This window comes from Trachurus trachurus (genome assembly GCF_905171665.1).
Source record: "Trachurus trachurus genome assembly, chromosome: 22".
Taxonomy (NCBI): domain Eukaryota; kingdom Metazoa; phylum Chordata; class Actinopteri; order Carangiformes; family Carangidae; genus Trachurus; species Trachurus trachurus.
In genome coordinates, this window is record NC_139907.1 from 19,555,119 (window position 1) to 19,580,727 (window position 25,609).

Genomic DNA, 25,609 nt, shown 5'->3' on the forward strand with positions numbered 1-25,609 from the left:
TCAGAGTCAGATTCTCTAAAAGTGTAATGGTGTATGGCGTTGTATTGATAACACAGAGAATTCAAAAGGATTCTTATCCTATTTACAATAGCGATATACAAATGTATGATAGGTTGTTTTTGAATCTTTTTTTTTTTTTGGCACTGCTGTCTGAAGACTGCAGAAATAAGAAATAGAAATAGAAGATAATAAATGATCAGATTAATAAAGTGGTGAATGGATGTCTGTTCAGTTCTTTCCTTTTTTAAAAGTATCTTATTTCCAGTATGGATTCATCTCAATTTTTCCCTTTGTCTCCTTTTTCAGGTGTTGTGTCCAGGTGGGGTGGTTACCATGGAGAGGCTGTTGCTGTGTGTGATGCTGGCAGTTGCCATGGCAGTGCGGGCACAAATCTGCCCAAAGCGCTGCGTATGTCAGATCCTGTCGCCCAACCTGGCAACCCTCTGTGCCAAGAAAGGTCTGCTGTTTGTACCACCGAACATCGACAGGCATACTGTGGAGCTACGACTGGCTGACAACTTTGTCACAAGGTAACAGTCACATCCATAAAACTATCAACAACACGGCCACTCAGTCTTCAGGTGCTGTGTCAGCTGTTACATCACTTTCTTGCCTTTCTGGTGTTTTATTTGAGGTGTTGATATCCATTAAATGATATCTCAGTAGTTTCACGTCTCCTCTCTCAGGTTTTCTCTGCAGCTCTGGCTTATAGGGAGGCAACTGATCATGATTAACTGAATTTCATTCAAATTAACATGTGATTGGTAGATGGAAATATTTCTAATCACAAATCACTGTAAAACCATTAACTTCATAAGTTAATAGAGAATAGCACTGTGTGCAATGTAGCTCAGCCTCCCACCTGTGCTGGCATGTGACGGGTCACTAAAACAAAATATTTAGGCCACATATGGGACATTATATATACCCATGCTGCCTTGCGCACAGTTTTATTTGCTCTGCAAGTCAGCCAGGAAACCATGGACCCAATTTTTCCCTCAACGAGGGAGCCAATCACAGAACGGGGGAGGGGGCAGCATTACGATGACGACACAAGAAGAAAGAGTTTTAAGTAGTTTAGAGCACAAGTTTATTTTGACAAAAGAGCAATGTTTAGCGTTTTTTACCTCATCGGATTTCTGTCGCTCTACGTCCTCGGGTATGATTAATACAACTGGCTATAAGGTACATACAGACGCATTTGATAGACATTCGTAGCGCCCAATATACTTTATACTGAACCGGCTGGAGTCAGCATTGCTAACACAGAGCGCTTTAGAGGCATAGAATTAATCCCTATGCAGCGCTTTAGCATATGAACAATTTATTCATTAGCTGCTTAGCAAATAAAAACAAAAACAACCACTCTGCCTGGATAAAACAATACTCTCCAAAATCTAACTAGTTAGCTCATCCATGAATCACATAAGTGTTATGAAAAGTGTAGAATGAAAAAAAGATCATTGAAATTTGAAGATGCTCATGGGCACCCAAACAGCATAAGCATATTCTATGACATATTATATATTCAGACACATGAATTATATTGTAGTGGGTAATGAACAACTTTCTTTCAACTGGAAACGCAGCCTGATCTATTATGTCATGATGAAACAACCCCTGGAGCTGCTCCAGCAAAGACGAGGAAGTATGAGAAGTTTTGGACAGAACGGCATCACCCAGGGTGCTTTTTATGGGGATGCGCTCATATTATCCTCTGGAACCAGAATGAAATAAAACTCATTTGGGTGTTTAAAGAAAGCACATTCTTCGAGGGCCCCAGAGTAAGTCAGAGTCAGTTCACAGTCAATGGAGCAGCGCGAGGCTGTCTCCTGATGGCACAGGAGTTTTGTGCCTCGGTTCTTTGCTCCGTAGCCGTTGGAGAGAGTTGTTCATATTGAATGAGCTGCACAGGATGAAAGAAATACTGCATGTGAATTCTGTTTTAGGATGAATATTTCTCCCAAACGTCGAAAGGGTTTCCCCATAAATATTTCCTTTCAACTCCAGTGTACATTTGAACACTACTAAACACGCAACATCAATTTTCAAAGGAATATTTTGAGAGTTTTATCTTCGGAACTGGAGAAAATATCAGTGATGATATACAGTATGTTTGTCTCTTAGCCGTTGTCCTCTGTATCCACAGTGTGAAGAGGAAAGATTTCGCAAACATGACACGGCTGGTAGACCTGACATTATCCAGAAACACCATCTCCTTCATCACACCTCATGCCTTCACTGATCTGGAAAACCTCAGAGCCCTACACCTCAACAGGTAAGGCTTACACAGACTGATGGATTATGGGTGTTGTCGTTTATTTCCAAGACTGCAAAGATCTGGAGGTTATGAGAATATTTTCATCCCTTGTATCTCTCACAGTAACCGGCTGACAAGGATAGGCAACGATACGTTCAGTGGCATGTCGAAGCTTCACCACCTGATTCTGAACAACAACCAGCTGGTGCTTATCCACCAGGGAGCGTTCAACGACCTGCTGGCGCTGGAAGAGCTGGACCTCAGTTACAACAATCTGGACTCTATTCCTTGGGAGGCCATCCAGGTCAGGATCGCCTTAAACTGCAGCAGCCTCTCAAACTCTCTTAACTGGAGGCCTTTTTAAGAGCCAATTCCAAAGAACATAAAGTGGCCATAAAACCTTTTTGGCCATTTCTTAGATATAAAATAAAAAGATCTTAAGGGGTTTTTGGACAGATGACAGACCATTATAAGACAATTCAATAAACCTATATGCACTTGTTATAGATTCTCTCAGGTTGTGTCTTTTATTATTATTTCTGTGAATTTTCCTAGCTAACAATTACAATTACATTAGTGCTTTGTGTCAGTCAAAATGCTGTTTATAGTAACACTTATTAAACATAAAAATCTTTCCTTTTTTGTTTTGTTTTTTCTGCCATTCCAACAGAAAATGACGAGCCTGCATACATTGAGTTTGGACCACAACATGTTGGACTTTATTCCAGAGGGAACATTCTCACTGCTCCAGAAACTGAACCGGCTGGACGTCACCTCCAATAAGCTCCAGAAGCTCCCACCAGACCCTCTTTTTCAACGGGCTCAGGTATCCTGTACACAAATAAAAATGCAACCCAACGGATAAAGTTCAAGCCTTAAACTACTCACTCTAAATCTGTTTAAGTGAGCTATTTGTAAGTTTTATTACTCCACTGTAGAGGATACATTGTGAGTTCAGCATTAAACTTCATTCCTTGCTCTCTCCTGTGGTGGAAAGCAATGCCAATCTTTTCTTCAGCTAACCGGTTATCACCGACTTGTCTGGTCACTTTCCGATAGTGAATCATTGTAGCCTCCAATATGCTTTGAAGACATTCCACTGCTTAAAGGATGCATTATAGCCTATTTTTTTTAAAGAGCTCCTCTCAAGCGACCAACACAACCTGCTACTGGCATCTTGCCGCTGTCTGATAGCAGTTCACTATAGCCTCAAATCTGCCCTGAAGATGTAGTGCTGATCAAATGTGACCTGATCCAGCAAAATGAGTCGCAGTGACCCAAATTTCAAAATTGAGATTTTGGTATCAATGGAAAGAGGAGAAAATAAGCTTTAAAATGATACCCTAGTCAAAGTCATACATTGGATAGTTTTTAAGATATGGCGATTTTAATGATGGTCTTCCACTCACTGCTTTCGATTGAAAACCTGAGAAAAATGCGTTCAAACAATTTAGAACGTCTCTGGTTTAAAGCCTTCCGTGAATCTGGCGTCTGTTCCTTACCATGTGATTACACGTACCTTGTACAGGTACCATTCAATGACCCTCGGAAAGCAGAATGTAACTATTCAGATGCTGTTTACAGCTCGTCTCTATCATAAACGGTTCTGAAGATATTTCATGTTTAGTAAAACATCTGCAAGCGTTAGCATGCTACGTTCGGTTTAGCATCGATGCTAACGCTCGGTTTAGCATTGCTGCTACCGCTCAGCTGAGCATCTGGGTCCCGTACTACGTGATTACACATGGCTACCCTTGTTGTCATAAATGCACCATTCAAGGACCCTCGGAAAGCGGAGAATCTGACGATTCAGATGCAGTTTACAGCTCGTCCCTATCAGGTTCAGAAGTTATTTAGCCTAATGTTGTGCTCCTCTCTAGAGGGTTAAAAGTTGTAAGTCAACTTTAATCGTCATTTACGTGCCTTTCCTCAATTATCTGGACTATGAAACTTTGGGAGATTGTTTTTGAATGTAATTTCTTCGAAATTAGCAAAAAAAATTTTTTTTGAGTTTTTATTGATTTTCCACGTTATCAGCTGATTATCTAAAAATAGAACGTTGCGACTTCCGACTCATTTCGCCAGAGCGGGTCACAAATGGTGTATTAAAACCTGTTGTAAAGATGAATATGCCCTCTTCTTAATTAACGGAAGTACCACCTGTTCCTGGCAAGAAATCACTTTAAGCAACAGATAAAACTTCTAAATAGGCTCTTTAAAGGTAAAGAACGTATTCATCTACATTTTGAAACATATTATTCAGGCCTTGGTGATTTATGCAGCCACTCAGGTTAATCCAGGGGTTTTCACATTGCTTTCTTTATCTATAGAATCAAGTGTAAATTTGATTTTAGAAAAAAATAACTTCTGGCTTGACCTTTCGAACTTTTGTTTCACATTTCCAGGTTTTGGCCACATCAGGTATCCTATCCGGCTCCGCCTTCGCCCTCTCTTTTGGCGGAAACCCTCTCCACTGCAACTGTGAGTTACTGTGGCTGAGAAGGTTGAACAGGGAGGATGACCTGGAGACATGCGCCTCACCCCAGCACCTCTCTGGTCGATACTTCTGGTCCATCCCAGAGGAAGAGTTCTTGTGTGAACCCCCACTTATCACCCGATTCTCCCACGAGATGAGGGTGCTTGAAGGACAGCGGGTTGCACTAAGGTATCAATATTAGTTTGAATAATATGAGGATCTTTAATAAGTTTCCTCATTATCCTATCCTAACCTCTCTGTACTCACACACGCACATAGACACACTTTCCGCAGTAGTTCTGCATTGTGTTTATAAACTGCTCAAGAATATATGAAATGCCCCACTGTTCAATGAAGCAAAACATAGGGACATAACACCAAAAATTTAAGAAGGACAAAACTAAATCAAGACAACAACAGAGAGATGATAACGACTTAATTTGCATATATATTGGTCACACACTTCCAATCATAATAGATGTTATGTTTTCAAGTGTGGAAATATGATGGAAATGAGAAAAAGAGGCAAAGGAAATCAATGAGAGGCCATTATTCTCTTTCCTTTATTGTAGCTTGTCCTCAGCTCCATGTATAGGATATAAGAGGAGATTATCAGAGGATTTTTAGTTTTTACAGCATAAAGCTTAAAACATAAAACTGCAAAGGAGCCAAGGAGGAGTCAGGGTACACAATTAGGTATTGAAAATTATTTTTTTTATCAGATGTCAGACTTGAATATAGCTAGATGAGTTCATGTGAATATTACATAAACTATCAATCTTTGAGTTTTGGGGCAGATTAGGAAAAATAAGGAAAATATCATCATATATCTACATGAATCTGTACCTGGTCATTATTTATTTGATTAGGATATTGCATATTAATCAACATGTCAGCCAGAGCATCAATGTAAATATGCCGGAGTTAGCATAGTTGCTCATTCACATCCATTGTCCTATCCATTTAATAAAGACATGTTTAATAAAAAGCTCCATGAGGGAAAGTGGAAGATTTTTCCAGAAACCCTCATCCAATGTTCTGCTTTTACTGTACAATTGTCCCCATTCTGTCTTGTTTCTCATGAGTTCCACTCTACTTTTCCGTAAAGGTGTAAGGCGAGAGGTGACCCAGAGCCAGCCATCCACTGGATCTCTCCAGAGGGCAAACTGGTGTCTAACTCCTCCAGAACGTTGGTCTACACCAACGGGACCCTGGACATCCTCATCAGTACTGTGAAAGACACCGGCACCTTCACTTGCATCTCCTCCAACCCTGCCGGTGAAGCCCACCAAAAAATAGATCTGGTTATAATAAAGCTCCCTCACATCTCCAACAACACCAACAACATCCAAGAACCTGACCCCGGATCCTCGGACATTTCCACGTCAACCCGCGGCGGAGCCAACGGCAGCAACGTGACGGGCGACGTGAAAGGCGGGGTGGATAAGAGGGTGGTGACGGCCGAGGCCACGTCGTCGACAGCTCTGATCAAGTTCAACTTCCAGAGGAATATTCCAGGCATCAGAATGTTCCAGATACAGTACAATGGGAGCCAGGACGACTCGCTGGTGTACAGGTAAGACTGACAGAATCGTTACGTCAGAGCCAGACAGTTTACACTAGGCAGAGGTAGACACCAAGTCTTAGCTGTACAGATTGGATTACAGTTGATTAAATGCACCTGCAATGATCCTGTTGGAAAATGCGATCACAGGAAATAGAAACACAACACAGATGAAGCTGAAGCAAATAGGCAAACGCTCTGAGAGGACTACAGCAGCAGGAGGGCACTACAAGTGCACTATAAGCTACAAACTAAACTACAAAAGCACTACAAATGTTTTCCTTATGTGTCCTGTACCCTATTTTAGCTTTTTCTCAACATTTAGCAATAATTATTATTGTTTTTTCAAGCACAATAGTATAGAGCTAAGTCTCTGAACTTGTAAATTAAATATTGTCTGTTGATAAAGTACGGCATGTACAGCAAGAAATAGCCTTGGTAACATGCTAAGAGAAAATGAGTAAAAACGTATATTAATATAATGTGAAAAACATCTTATTAAAGGTTATACCTACAACTTTTTCATCAAAAGGATGAATTTTTCAAAAATAACGCATCCACAGAATGTCTAGAGGGGTGCAGAATAAAAGTATTAATTTTACTGAATTTTTTTTTAATAGTATATAAATAATTGTTTAATAAATTTTGGCGGGTCCGAAATATGTAAATATTTACATCTGGTTACGTTTGCAACGTCGGCATGGAATGATCTCTGTGGCAACAGCATTAGCACGTTGATGTCATGTGTCTACTGCTGTAACTGGCAACCAGTAAAACGGAAGGTTGGAGCGAGAGCAGGCAGTGTGAGTTCTACACCTACTAGCCAGGAGGAATTAAACTTGTAGGCTAGCTATCACCTTTAAGATATTAAATGATCAAATCTGGGAATTATTATAAACAAAATTGTGACAATGTTACAGTAAATACTATGTGTACTGGTTTCATACACATGCCACTGCATGATATTATAGTACAAATAGGTTCATCAGAGCAAAACAGACCAAACTGGGCTGCGACGGCAAAGATGGCAGACAAAACAGAGACAGTGAGGAAGTTGACAATCCTCAGTCAAAACAACGCAAGGTCCCCTGCCCCCCTCACTCTGCTGACTCACTGGGGCGGCCTTGATAGGAAGAGCTCAGCCAGTCTTTCTTGACTCTTGCTATTTGTTCAGGATTACAAAGATTAGATGGATCTCGCAGGGAATGATTGTTATTTGAGCTAAATATTTACTCTGGTGAAATGGGGGGAATTAACAAACACAAAGAGCCTTCATAGGGAAATCTGCCAGTATTATCTGCCTTTCATATTCTGCTAATCCCCCATACATACTTCATCAGTAAGCACCGTCATCACAGAAAGAGAGCTACAGTAGGGGGAGGGCTGGGGCTGACCGTCTGGGTCACAATGATGACAATGCCCTGATCTGTTCAGAAATTCATCTCTAAAGGCTGATTTTTTTTTTAAACTACAACCTATGAATGAAGGATCTTCATCTCACTGTGACTGCATCAATGTATAATTACAAACAGGGATCATTCATATGAGAATCTGCCGGTGTTATCCGCCTTTCATATTATTCCTAATCTGTGTACATAATTCATCAGCACTTAACTCCATTCATAGGATGCATCATCGTGAGGCGGCGCCAATGGGATTTATAGCTGTCTGTCTTCTAGCGATAACATCATAGATCACATCACATCTGTCTGTCTGTGGCTCCTTCTTTCACAAAGCACACTGAAGCCTTTGTGCATTTGTAGGATTTTCACACTACAAATGGATGTTTATACGTTTAGCTTGACACTTAAAAGTACTTGCTGGAAAGTATTAAGTTAGGGAGCATGACGGTCACAAAAAAACCAAAACAAGCAGCATCCTGTGGGGGCACAGAGGTGGAGTTACTGCTGAGTCTTTAACCATTGTTCCTGTCTCTGTCACCTCAATCAAAGTCGTATCTCTCTTGCTGTCTTCTTCTTTTCCAGTATTCATTTGTGTGTCTCGGTGTTATTTCGCAGCTCTCTTGTCTTTAGATAGTGGATTGATTTCCATTCAACACCTTTGCCGGCACAAAGTAGCAACTCATTGATTCTTCTTTTTCATTACCCAAACACAGAGAAGAGAGAGAAGAGGGGACGGAGAGAATAGAAGAGAGGGAGGGGAGAAAAAGACAGGTGGAAAACGTAGAGGGGTATGAAGGAAACAGGGGTGGGAGGGAGAGAGAATGACAGACAGACAGGGGAAGACTGGTGCTATTGTCACACACGGAGCTCTTACTTTTCAGGTTCAATCAGAGCCTATTGATCTGCCGCACATTGACATTTGTGCACTTTACTCCCCACCTGCTCAGCATAATGTTGTTGGGTGTTGAAGAGGTTCCTGTGTGAATCCTCCATACTGCGGCTTCAGCTGTCTGCACTAACAAAAAGAAAAGTATCACGCTTTTTACAGGCATACCCCCGCTTCTCAGGCTCAGTTCTTCTCATGTCTGAAATGTAATAGTTGTAATATTTGATTCAATATCGATCCATGCAGGGAAACCCCACCCACAGCTCCTTCCACAGGGAGGTCAGGGTCAGCTGCAGAGAAGCACGGCCAGAGGAGCAGACAGAGATTTGGTGTCTTGCTCAAGGACACTTGAGACAAGCAGATGATTACTCATACAGTAGCAGTGTTTCAAACACCCCTCATTCTGCTTAAGTGTTATATTTCCATTCGAGAGGCAGGCCTGTTGCCCAGTGGGCGACGACGAGAGGGTAAACCCACTTCACAGTGGCAAAATCACGGCAGTGCAAGCAGTGTACAACTTATCAATATCATAAAGTAGTAATGAGTATTTCTTTGTAATATTAAAATTAAGTATGACTGAAGAAGTCATCATTTCTATATCAAACCTGTGAATTTCGAACACAGGAGGCACTGCTCTAATTATATCATGCAAAATGAACAGTGTCTTAACAAGCTACAGCAAGTACAAGTTAATTGTTCTCAGCTGCTGCTGGTTAAAGTTAATGATGTGACGTCGAAACAATTAACTGGAAACCTTCACTGTTTTCATGTTAATATGCTTCTTGTATATTCTAGAAGACTTTTAGCTTATTTCTGTTTTTTGAGGATAACATTGTCTTTTTATCAAGCAGTTACAGAGAAAAATCATTTTTTTAATTAATTGGTAATTGTTGACCCGAGTGTAACTTACTGCTACTATTGTAAGACACAATTGCACAACCTTTGCAGCTGTTATCTGGTGTTAATTATACCATTAAAACCAGGTCTCAAAGGAGCTATTTGTACATTTTGCCATTTCTACTCTGCCATTTCTTAATCCTGCAGCAATTTACTTACTAGCTACTGGTTGCTACTGTACCTCTCTAAAGCAGATGGTGCAAGTTCAGCACCGAATATTATGTTTTTACTCGGAAAGAGTGGTGGAGAGTGACTCACTGTAGCCATGAGTTTGCCTTGAAGACATAGTGGCATGATACCATTACATTTGACAGCTGAGAAAATTTCAAATGAGCCCTTTCATTATGTCTGTTTTCTCTTGAAATGTACTCACTTTCACTTTCAAGTTTTCTGATTGACTAGTTTCAACCCAGCGATGTCAGAAATAACAAGTTTGTTTACATAGCTCTATAGTATTTTTGAACTGTGTGATAATATATAATCTTGCCATAAGGCACAGCAAATGACAACACAACTGCTGTCATTCCACATCTCTTTGTGGCAGATTTGCATTTGGTTTGATCGTAAACATTTGGATATAAAAATACTGAAAGTTATATATTTTTCCTCATATCACTCAGCATAGTGCTATATCGTGGTAGTATCTTGAGAAATTATTCTGCAATATAGTCACTCCTTACTGTTTGACAGGGCTAGGGGAAAAAAACATGACATTTCATTGAACCCCAGTGTGACAGTATGTACACACACACATATACAACACATTTTGTTATTTCTTCAAGGTCCTAATCCAGAGTACACAACATTTATTTCACAGTTAATTTCCAGGGCCTCTCATAGGCCTGTACAGGTTTTAGCAAAATCTGTAAACATGTCCTTGTATTTCATGGCTGCCAAATAAACACTTTTTTTCCCTTCAGAGATTCTTAAATCTCCATTCTCTTCTTCCATGAATGGAGACTATAAGGAACTAAATTGAGTCATCCACAAAGCCCTTATCTTAGCTTTGGCTGTTAACTCCTCATTCAGGGTCAGGTCAAGGGAAGGATGATGTCGATGAAATAATGCTCTGACCTTTTACACATGACCTATCGCAGCAGAGGCGGCACGTGTAGTCTTCGGCCTTTACACCTCGCTGGTTTTATTGAACAATTCCCAGGCTGTGTCGATGATGATGGTAAACCTCACCGCCAGCATCGACATTGACATCCATAAAACGGCCACAAAGTAGGATGTGCTCTGCTCTTATTCAGCTGCAGAGGCAATTATTGCCCTTAATTAAGGGTTGGGATGATTGCAAGCCATTCTGGGAATACATAAAGAATGAATTCCCAAATTATAAAATGAAGATATCTATTGTTTAGTCGATGAATAGATTGAAAATGATGATGGCTAGAAAGGTTTTTGAAGATACGAGCCTTGAGTGTGGAATGAAAGAACAATGAATGGAAAAGAGCTTTCTAAAAAGAATGATAGATATCAGATGGCAATGATATGTGCTGATGCTAGTTGAGATAATTGAAGGCATTTGGGTTATGTCTCTATTTGCCCCCTTTTGTCTCAAAACAATTTTCTTTTTGTTTTTTAATTCCCTGGCTCTTTGTGGGAGTACTGACCTTGCAGGTTGGGAACCACTGCAGTAATCGTTTACTTAGTCATGCTTCAAAAGGGTCAGTTTTTGACATTTGACATCTAAAAACTAGCTCATCAATTCATGGATAAATCACCATCTCCCTCGAGAGAGCATAAAGCACATGACCTATAGCAGTTTAGTCTTTCAGGTTTTAAATCTGTCAGTATGGGAGGTGAAATGCAGGGTGAGATACACATGAAGCTGTGTTACAGGACCAGTGGATGTACTGATAACAATTTTAAATACATATAAAGTAGGTATCAGATGACAGAGAGAAGCTGCTATTTAAGGAATGAGAAAGATGAAACCTGAGCATTGCAAATAAATCAATACAATCTTGAAATTCTGTTTGCTGTGCTTACAGTAACACAAGCATTAAACAAAGGGTTGAGTTAGGGGTTAGGCAAAGTATAGTTTATCCTCTACAGATCTGCAGACATTATGATTTCATGCTGCTGAATTCGCCTTTCACAGGACACAAACTTTCCTTTGACATTTAACAGTTTAGTTGAGAACACACACGCACACACAGCCCATTCTCCCTCCATCCTATAGTTCTCATCTGCCCTGCCTGTTTTGTTTTGTTCTTTTTTTCCTCTATGTTCTTTCAGCAGTTGTTTTCCACTCCAGCAGACCCATCGAGCTACAGGGGCTGGTTGCCATTTGCCAAAAAAACTACACATCAAGCAAATTGTGTGGCAAGCTTTTTTTATTAGGCTACACAACAGGGGGTTAGGGATGAATCCAGGCTTTTAAAAAAGGCCCACTCACTCTCCCCCACTCTCTCCCTCCCTCTCACACGAGGAGGAAGTAGTTTATCCTTGCCAATGGTCCCTGCGGCCCAGGTATAACACCTAGCTCAGCTGTGCTTAAGGCGTGAAGAAACCTCTGTCTTTATCGCACAGTTATGTTCCAATTCTGATTTTATAGCACCATAAACATATCGTGGGCTTAACGTAACAGTGTTATTGTTGTAAATAGTCTATGGGGTTTTAAACGGAGGCGAGTGGCACAGAGAGAACTACCACAACAGCTAGGATAAAAAGAAAAATGAGCAGTGAAAGGAGGCAAGGAGTGATAAAAGGAGGCAAAAAGAACATAAAGCAAATGTGTGTGATTTCAGTCAGAGAGAAAGAGTGTGTGTGTGTGTGTGGGGGGGGGGGGGGGGGGGTGAAGAAAGGGTTTACAAAGAGAGTAAAACAAGGAAGATGTAAAAGAAAGAGGTTGTGAGAATGGAGGAAATAACAGTGGTAACATGAGGGAAAGGAGCAGTGAAGAAGAAATGGGGTGATATATAGAAAACAAGAGTAAAGTTAGGGGAAAGAAGGATGAAAGAACAAAGAAAGGGAGGCAGCAAGGAGAGAAGGAAGTAGTAAAAAAAGGGGCTAAAAGTTGGAACGGATTAGTGAAAAAATGACAGTATGGAGGGAGGAAGTATGGAAGGAGCCAACCACAGCATTAAGGATAGATGTAGATGAGTCAGCTAAATGGAAGAATGGAGCTGAGCTTGGCAGATAGAGGTCTACACCCATATACAGATAGTGCTGAAATGTCTTCCCTGCATCTGGGACAGCTCCCGCTGCACGGCACTTTGACATCTACTCTGTGGTGCTTGTTTGCACTGAGCTCAGCAGTAATGAGATCGTGCTAAGTGTGGAGTGTCTTTGCTTTTGTTTTGGAATTAGGAACTGACTAAACTAGGGCCCCTTCTGGTGGGTGAGGTTCAAATGAAGACCACAGCGTAGTCCTGCCTTGTATAGCAAATTGAACATATTTTCATGATTGTTTGCATGTGTTAATTGCATGTTTGCCTCACCGTTCTAGTAATTTCCATCTCATATCCAGCATAACTGAAGCTGTTTACCTGTTTACCGGTCTGGTGTTTGGCAGGTAGTGTGCAGTGTTGTTATCAGAGCCTTTTTTGTCAAACAGCTCGCAGTTGGAAACAGTGGGTGATGAGAGCTGAAAGGGAACCAAGAGAGTTTAGTTTCAGGCCATACAGCCAAAACGATTAGCTTTATGATGGTAAACTGTTCCACAGCCTGAGGCTAACTACAGAGTCAGATAATCATTTTATCTGTATTTGAGACCACAGGTTACACTGTTCACATCACGTTTTCATGATCATCATAGTCATTTCAGTCCTTGTTTATACAAAAAAATATCAACAACAGCAACTTTTTGACTTGTGCATAACTGTGTATTGCGCTACAGCTCCATTAGATCTGCAGTACTTAGCAAGTTATGCAAAAGAGTAATTTCATATTCCAGAAACCATTTTTAGTTATAATTAGCTTTGATATTTTATACATATTTTTTTTACAAATTACAAGTCGTAATTTGTTAAGATTCTTAAAGTGACAGCTGTATCCTCTGTTGTGTTTAAATTCTTTGTCTTTGTTGATAAGAGTTCTCACAGGGAATATTTCAAAATAAAGGTACTCAACTCAGCCACGTCTTTGCTCAGATCTTTTACTGTGTGGGTATTATTAAGATTATTAAGTAAACCAAAAAGGTGGGGATAATTACAGTTTTGGATAATGCTGTCATTTAAATAAGCTGCAAATATGTGTTATTGTTAACATTATGACTCTAATTCAAAAATAATTGTATTAACTGTTCAGTGAAGGGAAAAATATGTATCATTATGAACTTCTAGGAAAATTACAATTTAACTTCATTTTGTGACATTGACGTGACCTTGGCCTTTGTTCTTTGACTAGGTAAATCTTATCATTTTCTCCTTGAGTCAAAGTGAATGCCAAATTTAAAGAAATGTGCTCAATGAATTACTGAGGGCAGCAACATGTTTTATGAGGTCATGTCTACGTTTACAATCAAAAATGGGCATTTGTGCCAAAATTTGAGGGATTCCCCGGAGGAGCGTATTGCAATCTATTGTATTTACAAGGACAAAGCTGTGTTCTGTGACATCACCATGAGCATTCACCTTTGACTCGACTTTAATTTAATCACTTCATCCTTGAGTCCAAGTCACAAACAACTTGCCTGTGGTTCTGGCTGTAACCTGTGTGGAGGCATAAAGCCTGTATGGAGATGTGTTAGCAAAGCCCACCTGACCTGGACTCAGAATCCCTGTTCCACCTGTGACTACAAGCTGTGTGGAGGCTTGTTAACCATTAGCACTGGCATCAGGGGCATTATGCATGGTGAAACAAAGATAAGAAGCTAGCTCCTGCAATGTTTTCTGTCTGCCTCAGAGACTCAGACCTATTAGCATGGCGTTGTGCCATCTGCTGTGTAAGCTATATTAGCGTTGAGGTCAGCAGTAATGGAGCGGACGTTGAACTACCATTAATCCTCTTCACTTTGTGCTTAGAAACCAGTTAATCTAATGGTTTGACTGAAATTGTGTACTTTACTTTTGGCTGTGTTGTTTGCATAACTGAGTGAATGTCATGTTGTGTTTAGTGTAAAAAAAAAATGGAAAATGAGGGTTGAAAAGGTGCATTGTCAAGATTTTTTTTAAACCCATTGCTGTCCTTGCACGCTACTTTGTTGGCATATCTGACAAAGTTTTCCATGTTTTAGGGTATTGAATTTAGACAAGCTTGCAATGTGGTGGCATGGGAGGCTTTAGCCAGAAGCACCGACTGGCAGTTTCTGAAATAATTGGACAGCCTACTTTTAGATATCTGTGACCCACATTTTGGTCCCTTCACTGTTTGAGCAACACACTGCTGTGCAATGGATTTCTATTCAAACACCTCTAACAAGAGTAGGTAGTGGTAACATACTACTGGTACAACAGAGAATTACTTAAAGCAGAAGTAAGCAATCCGGTCGTTTTGGCTAACTTCTTGTCAGCCGATGGAGTTAGCAGCCCCCGCCCTCGTCATGGATCTATTGGTCCTCGTCCCTACATCACCACATTCACGCGCATCCCTTGGCTGCACACACAGCCCTTCAGGCCGTTCTCTCTCCTCATTGGATAAAGGTTGTAGGATACAAGGAAAGTTTTCTCCTCGGCTTACAGCAGAGCAGAGTGACTGACAGACCCGTGTTTCAGACCAAACACTCTATGTAAGTGATTGCTGTCTGAAGATATAACTATTTAAGACTTATATTAACACAAACATTCCACTTACTTCTGCTTTAATCCCAAAAATGTCACAAAATTTGCCAGTAGTTTCTTTGTTGCCCACCTAATAGAAACTCAATCATGTGGCATTTGACTAAATATTGGTGGAACTACTGTATGATCACTCAGTCAGCCAGTCAAACATTTGGATATTTCAGGCAGTGCCTGGTGTTGTCTAACCAAAATATTATAGTAAATTATGTGGCTCTTCACTAAAAAAAAATGACTCCACTTTTAGTCACTTTGGATAGAATGATAAGAAAATGTACAGGTTAGGTTATATTAGGTTTGTGACAAGTTGGCTCAGTAGTTTTTTTTGCGTAATCCTTCTGACAACATGCATGGAAACATGACAGTTACCAGGTTTTATTCATCCCCCCCCAAAAAAGGCTGAAATATCATAACCAAATTCATGCATGTTAACTCAAGATCATCCAAAACTTTCATACCCCCATGAAATTCAAAAACACAATTTCCCTGCGTGTCTAGCCCAGAGTAGTGAATATCATTTAAAAACCATTGGAAGTTGTTCATCCAGTGTGTCACACATGGTCAGATTGGGCTTTGCTATAGGGAAGTCAATGACTGCAGAATACAGCTGAGTTAATAGAAGCCCTGGCCCCTTATCGCACTGCTCTAGGTCGACCTGGAAATCCTGGTCTTGTGTGTTGAATCAATGCCATGGATGCCATTTTTCTCTCTTGGAATAATGCATGTTTGTGGCCTGTAGGCTTTGTCCAATATTTAATCATGTGAAATGGCCTGAAATAGAACAATCTGGTATCATAGTTCACCACTCTGTGCATGGAGGCAGTCATTTGTCTTGAGACAAAAAGCTGAGAGCGACTAATGGAGATCACACTGGCCTGCTGGCTTTGTCCCGGCTGGAGTGAGGAAAGCTAAAGTTGATTAACACACACACACACACACACACAAACGTGTGTGCACACTGATACACACATGAGAGTTTGGGTTTTACCAGCATGTGGAGCCGTATCAGTGATGAATGTTGGCAGAAGGCCAGACCCAGTGACAGCCACAGGAACGAGGAGGCTGCTATGGGAGAAGTCGATTATCGTAATGGAACTCACACACATGTCCACATATACGTGTATATATACTGCAGACGCATGCAGACATAAGCGCACAAATGCATACTTATAGGGGAGCCTGCACACAGACATTTTCTCTTGTGTACATTGTGATAAAACCCAGAAATGCGCAGACGCCCTGGGCTGAGGGCTTGGCAGAGCACAGTAGATAGATTAGTGTAATAGTCTCGGCCAAGGCAATCATCTGCCCACTGTAGGGCTTCAAATACTGGCAGTGAGATCCAGCTCAGACACAAAGAAATTAGCTACAATGAATGAGTCAGTTTGGATGAGTTCACAAATGCTAACGGCTCACACAGTCAAGAAATAATCGTATGCAAGACAAAAAAAAAAAAAAAACCCTGATTTGCATGAAAATGTATTTTATACACTCAGCAGCATGCAGCAGAATAGGGTCCAAATACGCCAAACACATTGTCAATATCTTGACTGTTCCATGTATCTATGAATTATAAATGATGACAGCTTGGCTTACATGTCCACAATGAAAACTCTGCAATGTGAGTTTCATTAGCCGGAGCGTCCGGTTGGATGGATTTTGCTTAGACACGTTCTAATTTGGTCTGTGTCCAGGAGGAGTCATGTAGCTAATGGTTTCTTGGAAGCAAAGGGTTTGTGAAGTGGAGAAGAGAGAGAAGATGTCATTTATTCAGGCAGATACATGGCTAAGCAGAAAACAAACGCTTCAGAAACACAGATAATTAGTGCCCATTAATAGATTTCTAACCAAAACACATCAGAATTACAACATTTGGTATTAAACTCGCCTTGTTACTGTTTTCTCTCACGGTTGTTTCCCTTCATTGTAAATGAAAACAGGTCAATATCCACATAATGGGGGATTTATCTAACAGAATCGGTTTATTATTTGACATCTGGAGCTACAAGATATTGATCAACTGAGATAATAGATAACATACTCTCATGTATGAAGGTTTTATTCATGCAAATGCCACTGTTGTGATGTAATGTTTATTCCCTGACATAGTTCTTGAATAATCAATTTTGACAAAAACATCATTAGGAGAATTTGTACAGTATTGACCACCAGAAGATTAAATAAAGGAATGTGTTTGGGGGAAGTGACATGGTATCCTATTTTACAAACAAATTAGTTTAATCAATAACAAAGTTTTGTAATCATAAAATGCAAAACTTTATTTAAAAAAAGAAAGAAAAGCATTCCATCATTTAGTTAATATTTCTTACACAAAAATATTCCCCTGTCAAAGTCTATAACTTATCCTTGGATACCAGGGGAGCTGGAGCCAATCCCAGCTGCACCCTGCACAGGTCACCAGTCTATCACAGGGCTGACATATGGAGGCAAACTCACACTCTCATTCACACCTGTCATAAGAAGTACCCAGAGGCCCAAGTCTCCAGAAACTCCTCAGTGTGATTTGACAGTGTTACCCACTGCATCACTGTGCTCTCCACCCTGGATCACATGTGAATCTGTGTTGATGGAAACTTGACTGCAGGAAGCAATAATAACCCAGTGATTAGTGTTGCAGGAGTGAAATGAAGCGTTGTGAGGATTACGAGTGAATGTTTTTTTGTTTGTTTATTTGGGTTTATTTTTTTCTTTTGTCTGGTTGTTTCATCTTCCATATTTCAAAGGAGTGAGAGCATGAAAGTAGTTCACAGCTCTCCGTTTATTCAGTGGAGAATTAGGTTTGTGAGTCGGAGATTGATGGATAACATGATGTCAGTGTGACGGTAACAGTCAGTGCAGCCTCAGCAGCTCGCCGCATAATGAGGACAGAGATTTGTTTGCCATTTGTTTGTCACAGGTGCGACTGCTGCAGTCAAAGCTGTTCAAACTAGCAGAAATATTCATGATACAAGCAGGTCAGGTTCATCACAGTGAGTTGGGCACTACTGTATCTTGGGTGCAAGCCACATTGGCCCACAATTGCAGCCCAAGTGGGGCTCATATTGACCTATATGGCTGGCTGGGATGTGTGAGCACCACCTTACGTAAACCAGAACACACAATCCGTAGCTATATGTTGAAAAGATGTAATAAAATTAAACCAAATAAAAGCTTTTATACTTGTTTCAATTGAAATATGCCACTTTTGTGTGTTTTGGTAAGAATTCTATACATTTTATAAAGTTTTGCATTTTGATAACAAGTCCAATAGTGCTTGTTTTTGATTGTCATACGCTAATCGGCCTCAACAGGAAAACTGGTGACTGGTTTTAATAATGATAAGCGTATATGTTCCTATACAAGCGCAGTGTTCTCCTTTGCTGCTGTTGATGTCTTCATCAGCATGAGGGCACACACACACCCACACATACACACTGTCATTATTCCTGTGGCTGGACACATAAAGTCACACTGAAGTGTGCAGGTTAATGATAGGAGCAAATGTCACCTGCTCTTACAAGCAGTTACATTTGTATACACACACATAAAGACAGACAGAGATTAACTTCTGCATCATTACAGTGGCCTTGGGCTTTTATTTGTGTGTATCAATGTGTGTTGTGTGGTTACGTGTCTCATTAGCTACTGTAGCAATGCATGAATACCATTGTGTATGATAAAAAAAAGTAAAGTTTTTGATTTATCACTCTGCACATTCAGGGACCAGTAATTTCTCGCAGATGTAAACACTGCCATGCCCCCCAAACAGAAATAATTGTTCACTGGCACATTACATACTGCATGTGTCTGGGACGTGTTCATTGATGTGTATTCATTAGATTGTTAAAACATGTCTTGTCACTAAACGCCTGGACTTTCTGCTTCTTTAATGATTTGGGCATCATGGGAGTCGGACTTTAGCCTCGGCACACCAGACAGGAAGATGGTGCATTTATACACACAAACAGAGATAATATAATCATACTGAAAAGCTGCATACACACAGAGAACAGTGGATACAAATTATTCATGTATCCTCTGTGTCTCTAGATTTACACTGTAAGAAGTCATCTGGACCATCAACAGAAAACAACAGTTTGGAGAAAAAAAAACAAAAAACAAACTAAACCTCAATCCTAAAGATCTACAGTTTATAAAAATGTCTTGGTACAAGATTTAAACCAGTTACTGTGGGTTATCGGTAAGGTTGTGGGTGATCAGTATAGATCCACACACACACCTACATCCTTGTGATGTTACCCCATTGGGAACCCACTAATGACCTACCGCTACATTCTTTCCCTTGCTCTTAATTCTCACCATTAGACCTTTACATGTCTCCTAACCTTCACTTAACTCCGGTTCCAAACCAGATGCTTAACCTGGCTGAAGTAACCCCGTGCTCCTCCCAGCGCACGAGAGGCCGCGAGCTGTGAACTGGCCGGCCTCTTGGGTTTTAATGAGGAATTTCATTAGCATTTTAATGAGGAAACCCAGGAAAGCTGACGAGCCGTTTTAAGGAAATTGAGGGACAAATGTGCAAATTCTTTAGTCAGTGTGACCAGTGAAGAATAACCAACTTTAACTCAGAGTGGCAAAGGACCTTTGTATTTGTCCAAACGAATATATGGATTGATTGAGAGCTATTTCCCTATTGTGTTTCATCGGGAAAGATTTTGTTCTACGCTTGTGCTCAATTGGAACACAGTTTTCTTGCTGTTAAAGGGCGTCTGCCCGAATGTCCTTGCAATGATAAATCATTTAATTGGACTCTTGTCCTGCTGATTACTTCTGGGTTTGTTTCTTTTGAGGAGTCAGCAGACTGATATACACAGCTGAGCTGAGGGCATTGATTCTTTACCATTCTCCCTCTTACTTCCCTGTTTAGTATTTTTACCACATTTCTTTCCCCTAATTCAACAATAAATCGTTGTCATTTTTCTTCTTCTTCTTTTTCCTCTGGGTAAATGATTATTTAGGTTGTACAGAAAGCGTAAATGCAAAATGTTTGTTTATTTCTTTCCAGTCCCCTTACTGTTAAGAGTTTTGCTAGTAATTGTACCCAAGGCAAACAACAATAGCTTTTCAAACCAGCTATAATAAATATATGTTATGTTTGTTTTCCCTCAGTTCCATAGAGCAATCCTATCTTTTAGCTGACTGTTTTGGATTCAGGGCCTTTTGGTTCATTATCACCACTCTCATCGGTGATGTCTCCATACTCAGCCGGCTTTCTAAAAACCCACTGTATGCTGCTGACCAGGAACAAACAGCTTTACCGTTTACATTTACAACTACAGCAGAAAAACAAAGCAAACCACTGGCTGGGGTAGAAAGGTGAAGAGACAAAGAGCAAGTGGAACGTAAAAGCAGAGCTAAAAGAGAGTTATTATTCTGTCAGCATTGAGCTTTTTATGCTTCTACCAAGTGGATAGAATTATTAAAATTACTGCATAAGTCACATATTGTATGCAATGTTTTATTTGAAGTTCTGATATCCAATATAAGATATAGGTAACACTTTATTTGGCGCCTAGCTCTTAAACGTATTATAACCATACTTATAACGAGTTATAATGCAGTTAAAGCACTGTATAACTGCAGTTATAAACACTCATAAATGATCATAATGCTTTATAACAATAATCATAACACACTATAAAGCATTTTATCATGACTTATAAGGTCAGGTATTATATAATAGTTATAATAGTTATAATTGTTATTAACATGCTGACAATGCCCACATCGATACTGCATTATAAATATAGTTATAATGTGTTATAATTGGCTTATAAACGTGCATAATAATCATTATAAACACTCATAAATTATCATAAGACTTTATAACAATAAGCATAACACATCATAGAGCATTGTATAATGGCTTATAAGGTCAAGTCTTATAATAGAGTTATAATGTTCTATAATGTGTAATTCTTATTGTTATAAAACAATAAGCAATATAAACAAGATATAGTTGTGATAATAATAATAAAGCAACATCTAAGGCCTGGTTTGGAGCTGTAGTAACAACATGTGGGTGAGCCAATCAGAATAGAGGATCTGAGCCCGAGCTGAGAGATTTCTCAGTGATTGAATAAAAATGCAGCATATTTGAGGCAAACCCAAAAACTTCAAGGTGGTTAATGTCTGCTTTGTTGTGACATCACAAACCTACCACAGTCTTGATGGTTAATTTGTGTTCCCTCTTTCCTTCCTCCCCCTTTTCATCCACAGGATGATCCCCCCATCGAGCAAGAACTTCCTGGTCAACAACCTGGCAGCGGGGACCCAATACGACCTCTGCGTGCTGGCCATCTACGATGACATCATCACCTCTCTGACAGCAACCCGTGTGGTCGGCTGTGTGCAGTTCACCACTGAGTCCGAGTACATGAGGTGTCATTTTATGCAATCGCAGTTTCTCGGCGGGACGATGATCATCATCATCGGCGGGATAATAGTGGCCTCGGTGCTCGTTTTCATCATCATCCTGATGATACGGTACAAGGTTGGTCCCTCCATCTGTCACTCTTAATCCTGTCCTGCAAGAAAAGAGAGAGAACGAGAAGAGAGAGCTTTTCATTATGTGAGACACTCTGCATTAATCATATGGCGGCCATGCACTTCCCATATTCAAAACTGCATCTACACTTCTGCTGCTGAAGTGTACATGGCTCCCATTACAGTGAACAAATACTCACTAGTCGCTTTTCATAATTTACGATGTAACACTGTATCTAACAGAGTCATGCACAGTATATCTCTCATGATTGTTGTGTCTTGTTGTCATCATTTCCTGTATAGAAAAGAAAAATAGAAATACTGTATACTGTCTTGTATTATCACATCACAGAAGCAAGAACCTATCATATACCATAATAAGGAAGGTAAGGACTCTTTCCTTGTGTTTTTTCCTCAGGTGTGTAACCCCGGGGAGGGCGGCAAAGGCGTTTCACTGTCAATGACCAACGTCCACTCTCAGACCAATGGCCAGCAGTCACAGGGATGCACTGTGACTCCCAGCGCCTCTAAACATGGCTCAATTGGATTAGACGACCTCTCAGGAGGCACAAAGAAAAGGAGCGGAGCAGCAGCAGCAGCAGGAGGAGGAGGCAAGGATACCATGACTCATTCGTCCGATTCTTCCCCGCCCGACTGCTCCACGACTACGTCAGCTCTCAGCCAGCCTTGGGGAGCTAGAAGCCCAACAGCTGGAGCCGAGGAACGACAGAAGGCGGGTGACGAGAGGGCTCAGGCTGGAATCTCCACACCAACCTCCACCACCGGATCACTACCCAAGCCAAAGCGGATGCCCGCCCCGAGTAAGCCAGGCTCGGCTTGCTCCAATGTCACGGCCATCCCCGAAAACCTCCAGTCCTCCCCTCGCCCTCCCTCCTCCTCCTCCTCCTCCACTGCCTCCTCCGCCATCCTCCCTTCCTCCATCCCTTTGGAGAACCTCAACACCAACCGCAACAATTCCACCTCTCTCAACCAAACCCCGCCTCCCTACGCTCCTTCCCCTTTCTCCAGCCCGCACCCCACGCCGAGCCCCGTCCCCTCCATCCGATTCAGAGAGACGCCCATTCTGCGCCGGGCTCCCCGCGCCGCCACGGCTTCCTCCTCCGCCAAGTACCAGACTCTCCCCGTGGAGGAGGGAGGGAGGAGCAGGGCGAGGAGGAGGTACTCGCTCAGTGAAGGAGGCTCAAAGACGTACTCGTCCCATCAGGGAGGAGGAGCACCCAGGTTAGGGCGCATAATGCGAAACAAAAGGAGCCAATCAATGAGCGGGATGCTGCTCCCCAAAAACGGGGATGGAGACTCGGAAAAAGGACGCTGTGATTCAGACTGGATCTTAGAAAGCACAGTTTGAACTGGAGCAAGACAGCGACTATAAAATAAACTTTGGTTTATCCATTATTGTTTATCTTTTGTATGAGTGTATGTCTGCGACTCTGTGTGTGTGTGTGTGTGTTCGGATTTGTTTTTAGATGTGTGAGTGAAGGTAAAGGTGTGTGTGAGCAATTGTGTGTGATGTTTTTCCCGTTTAGAATGTGTGTTATTTTGTGAGTGTGTGTGTGCGTGTGTTCATGTCCGTTGTAACCGGATGATTGACTGTGTGTGTGTGTGTGCGTGTGTGTGTGTGCGTCTTCTGCGTCCACACTTTTTCTTTTTTTCACCCATTTTTTAAATCATTATTTTTCATAACCTTTTCTCCACAACTCTTTGTATTCAGTTTACAGTTGTTGTTTTTTTTTATTTCACTTTGACAGTTTCCTATCTGTTTTGCAGTCGGTCATTCAGCGAGTGGATAACTTGCCTTGTCTCGTAGCGTCCTCGAGTTGTCTCGTTGGTTCCACTTTATAGCACAAATGAAAACAAGACAATGGGCTCGCCACGTCATTTCCCGATTCACACTCACCTTATCTGAAAATACCACAAAAAGGGAATAATTACAGGAAAAAAAAAAGAATGAAAAAATCAACAATACGAGAACTGAAAAGCACACCATTCTTAACGTTCACATGCCCACAGAAAGTGTGCATCCATACGGTGGCAAGAGAACAGCAGTCGGTGCCTTCTTTTGCACTAACAGACCCTCTGACAGATAATAGAACTGGATTTAAGACTCCACCACGGCTCCACGAACGAGGGATTAGGACTGAGGCTTGGGAGGGGGGGGGGTGGGCAAACAAAGGAATAGAAGATTTCACAATAGCCTTTCTTACCTACTGAGGAGTACAGACGTTTTCTTGACATACAGACCCAAACTGAGACAAATGAACAAACAGAAGACTTTAACGGACCTCTTATGAAATTGATATTTTTTAAAGGGAAGAATAAACAAAACAAAACAAAAAAGAACATAAAAAAAACCTTGCAAGCTTTTCACTGACACCGGTGTACCACAGCCTGTGTCGGTCACAAGCTCCTGGAAAGCTTATGTACAGAAAAAGACAACATGTACTGTGTTGTTATGTTGTGTAAAATAAAAAAAGGGATAAAATGAAAACTGGAACTGTGAGAAGTGTCTTTTATGTACATGGGAAATATACTTTAGCATGAAGGATGAGGATGTGACACAGTTAACATTTGGAAACGTTGTCATTATATGCTCTGCATCAGTTTCTACTGTGATAGCAACAACAAGTTAATGGAAAGTTACAATCACTTTTCATCTGGCATCAGTGTTTCCACCCATCACTGTATCGTTTTCATTTCAGGAGAAAAAAAACAAAACAATCCCCCACTGCAAATGAGAACAGAACAGATGTGAGGCAATTCTAAGTTGAAACATTTTCACTCATCTTTCTGTAATTTAATACAACAACAAACACCATTTACTCGTGTAACAAATCAGAGAAAACATGTCAAGGGGAAATTGAAATAATTATTGTTTTATCCTGAGGTTTTCAGGAAATGTTAATGGCCAGTACAGTGATAAAAAATGGCCTGGAAACCCAGGGACACATGAAAGGCTTAAAAAAGGAAAAGAATTCAAAAGAAAAAGCTGTTCAGTAACACAATCATGCAAGTGGGATAAAAGCAGGTGAAGAGAGAGGGCAGGACTTCAGCCTTATGCTCTTTCACTCTTTTATACAATGCTCACTTATACAATGTTCGCTTTGGCTCACTCTGAGACAAGTGCTGCCACTCATTCCATGTAGTTGTGAATATGTGAATGACTAATCCTCAAAAAACATTGTCTTATACTTGGGCCATAATGGTATGCAACAGTAACTACACCAGGATGTTAAGTGAAAGAAAGAAAGAAAGAAAGAAAGAAAGAAAGAAAGAAAGAAAGAAAGAAAGAAAGAAAGAAAGAAACTCAACGTTTCATCTGTGTTTTCCTTATGAGTTCTCTGTAACACTAGCAAACATGTAAAGAGACACACATTAAAAGCACTGCAGTGCTGAGCTGTCAGTCACCATTGATTTGATTTCCCCACATCCCCCTGTGATGGGGTGATGATTCAGGATGACATCACCAAAACCATCCAGTCGATAAAGTATCAGTGTCGGTGACATCATATGTACCGCTCTTCTAGTGAGTGTGAATGTGAGTCATATTTTTACCCACACAGAGAAGGTAATTCTTCATTGTCATTTTGCATGGTGTTACAAAAATACACAGGCTGCAACAAAATGCTGTTTCTCACCAGCTTCTGACAGTGCAAATAAATAGAAAAATTAATAATAAAGAGATTTTACATGAAAAACAAACTATTTAGCAGTAGTTCTCTTATGGAGAAGGTTAGATGCGAGTGTGTGTGTGTAACACGTGGGGATGGGGAGGGAGCACATTGATCAGTCTCACAGCATAGAAGCTATTCATCCTGCTGGATCTGCAGCTGATGCTCCTGTATCTTCTGCCAGACGGCATGAGAGAGAAC

At 40.7% G+C, this 25,609-nt stretch overlaps 1 protein-coding gene across 1 annotated transcript; it reads left to right on the forward strand.

The window, feature by feature from the left end:
• Nucleotides 1-312: 312 nt before the first annotated feature.
• On the forward strand, nt 313-23,088 carry lrfn5a (leucine rich repeat and fibronectin type III domain containing 5a; the record flags this gene model as incomplete). The annotated part of the gene is made up of 8 exons (XM_083997689.1): nt 313-530; nt 2,150-2,278; nt 2,384-2,564; nt 2,931-3,086; nt 4,666-4,925; nt 5,845-6,312; nt 21,453-21,726; nt 22,138-23,088. Exons 1-8 carry the CDS (start codon nt 334-336, stop codon nt 23,086-23,088), a joined length of 2,616 nt encoding a protein of 871 aa, XP_083853815.1. The 5' UTR covers nt 313-333.
• Between the last annotated feature and the right edge of the window lie 2,521 nt (nt 23,089-25,609).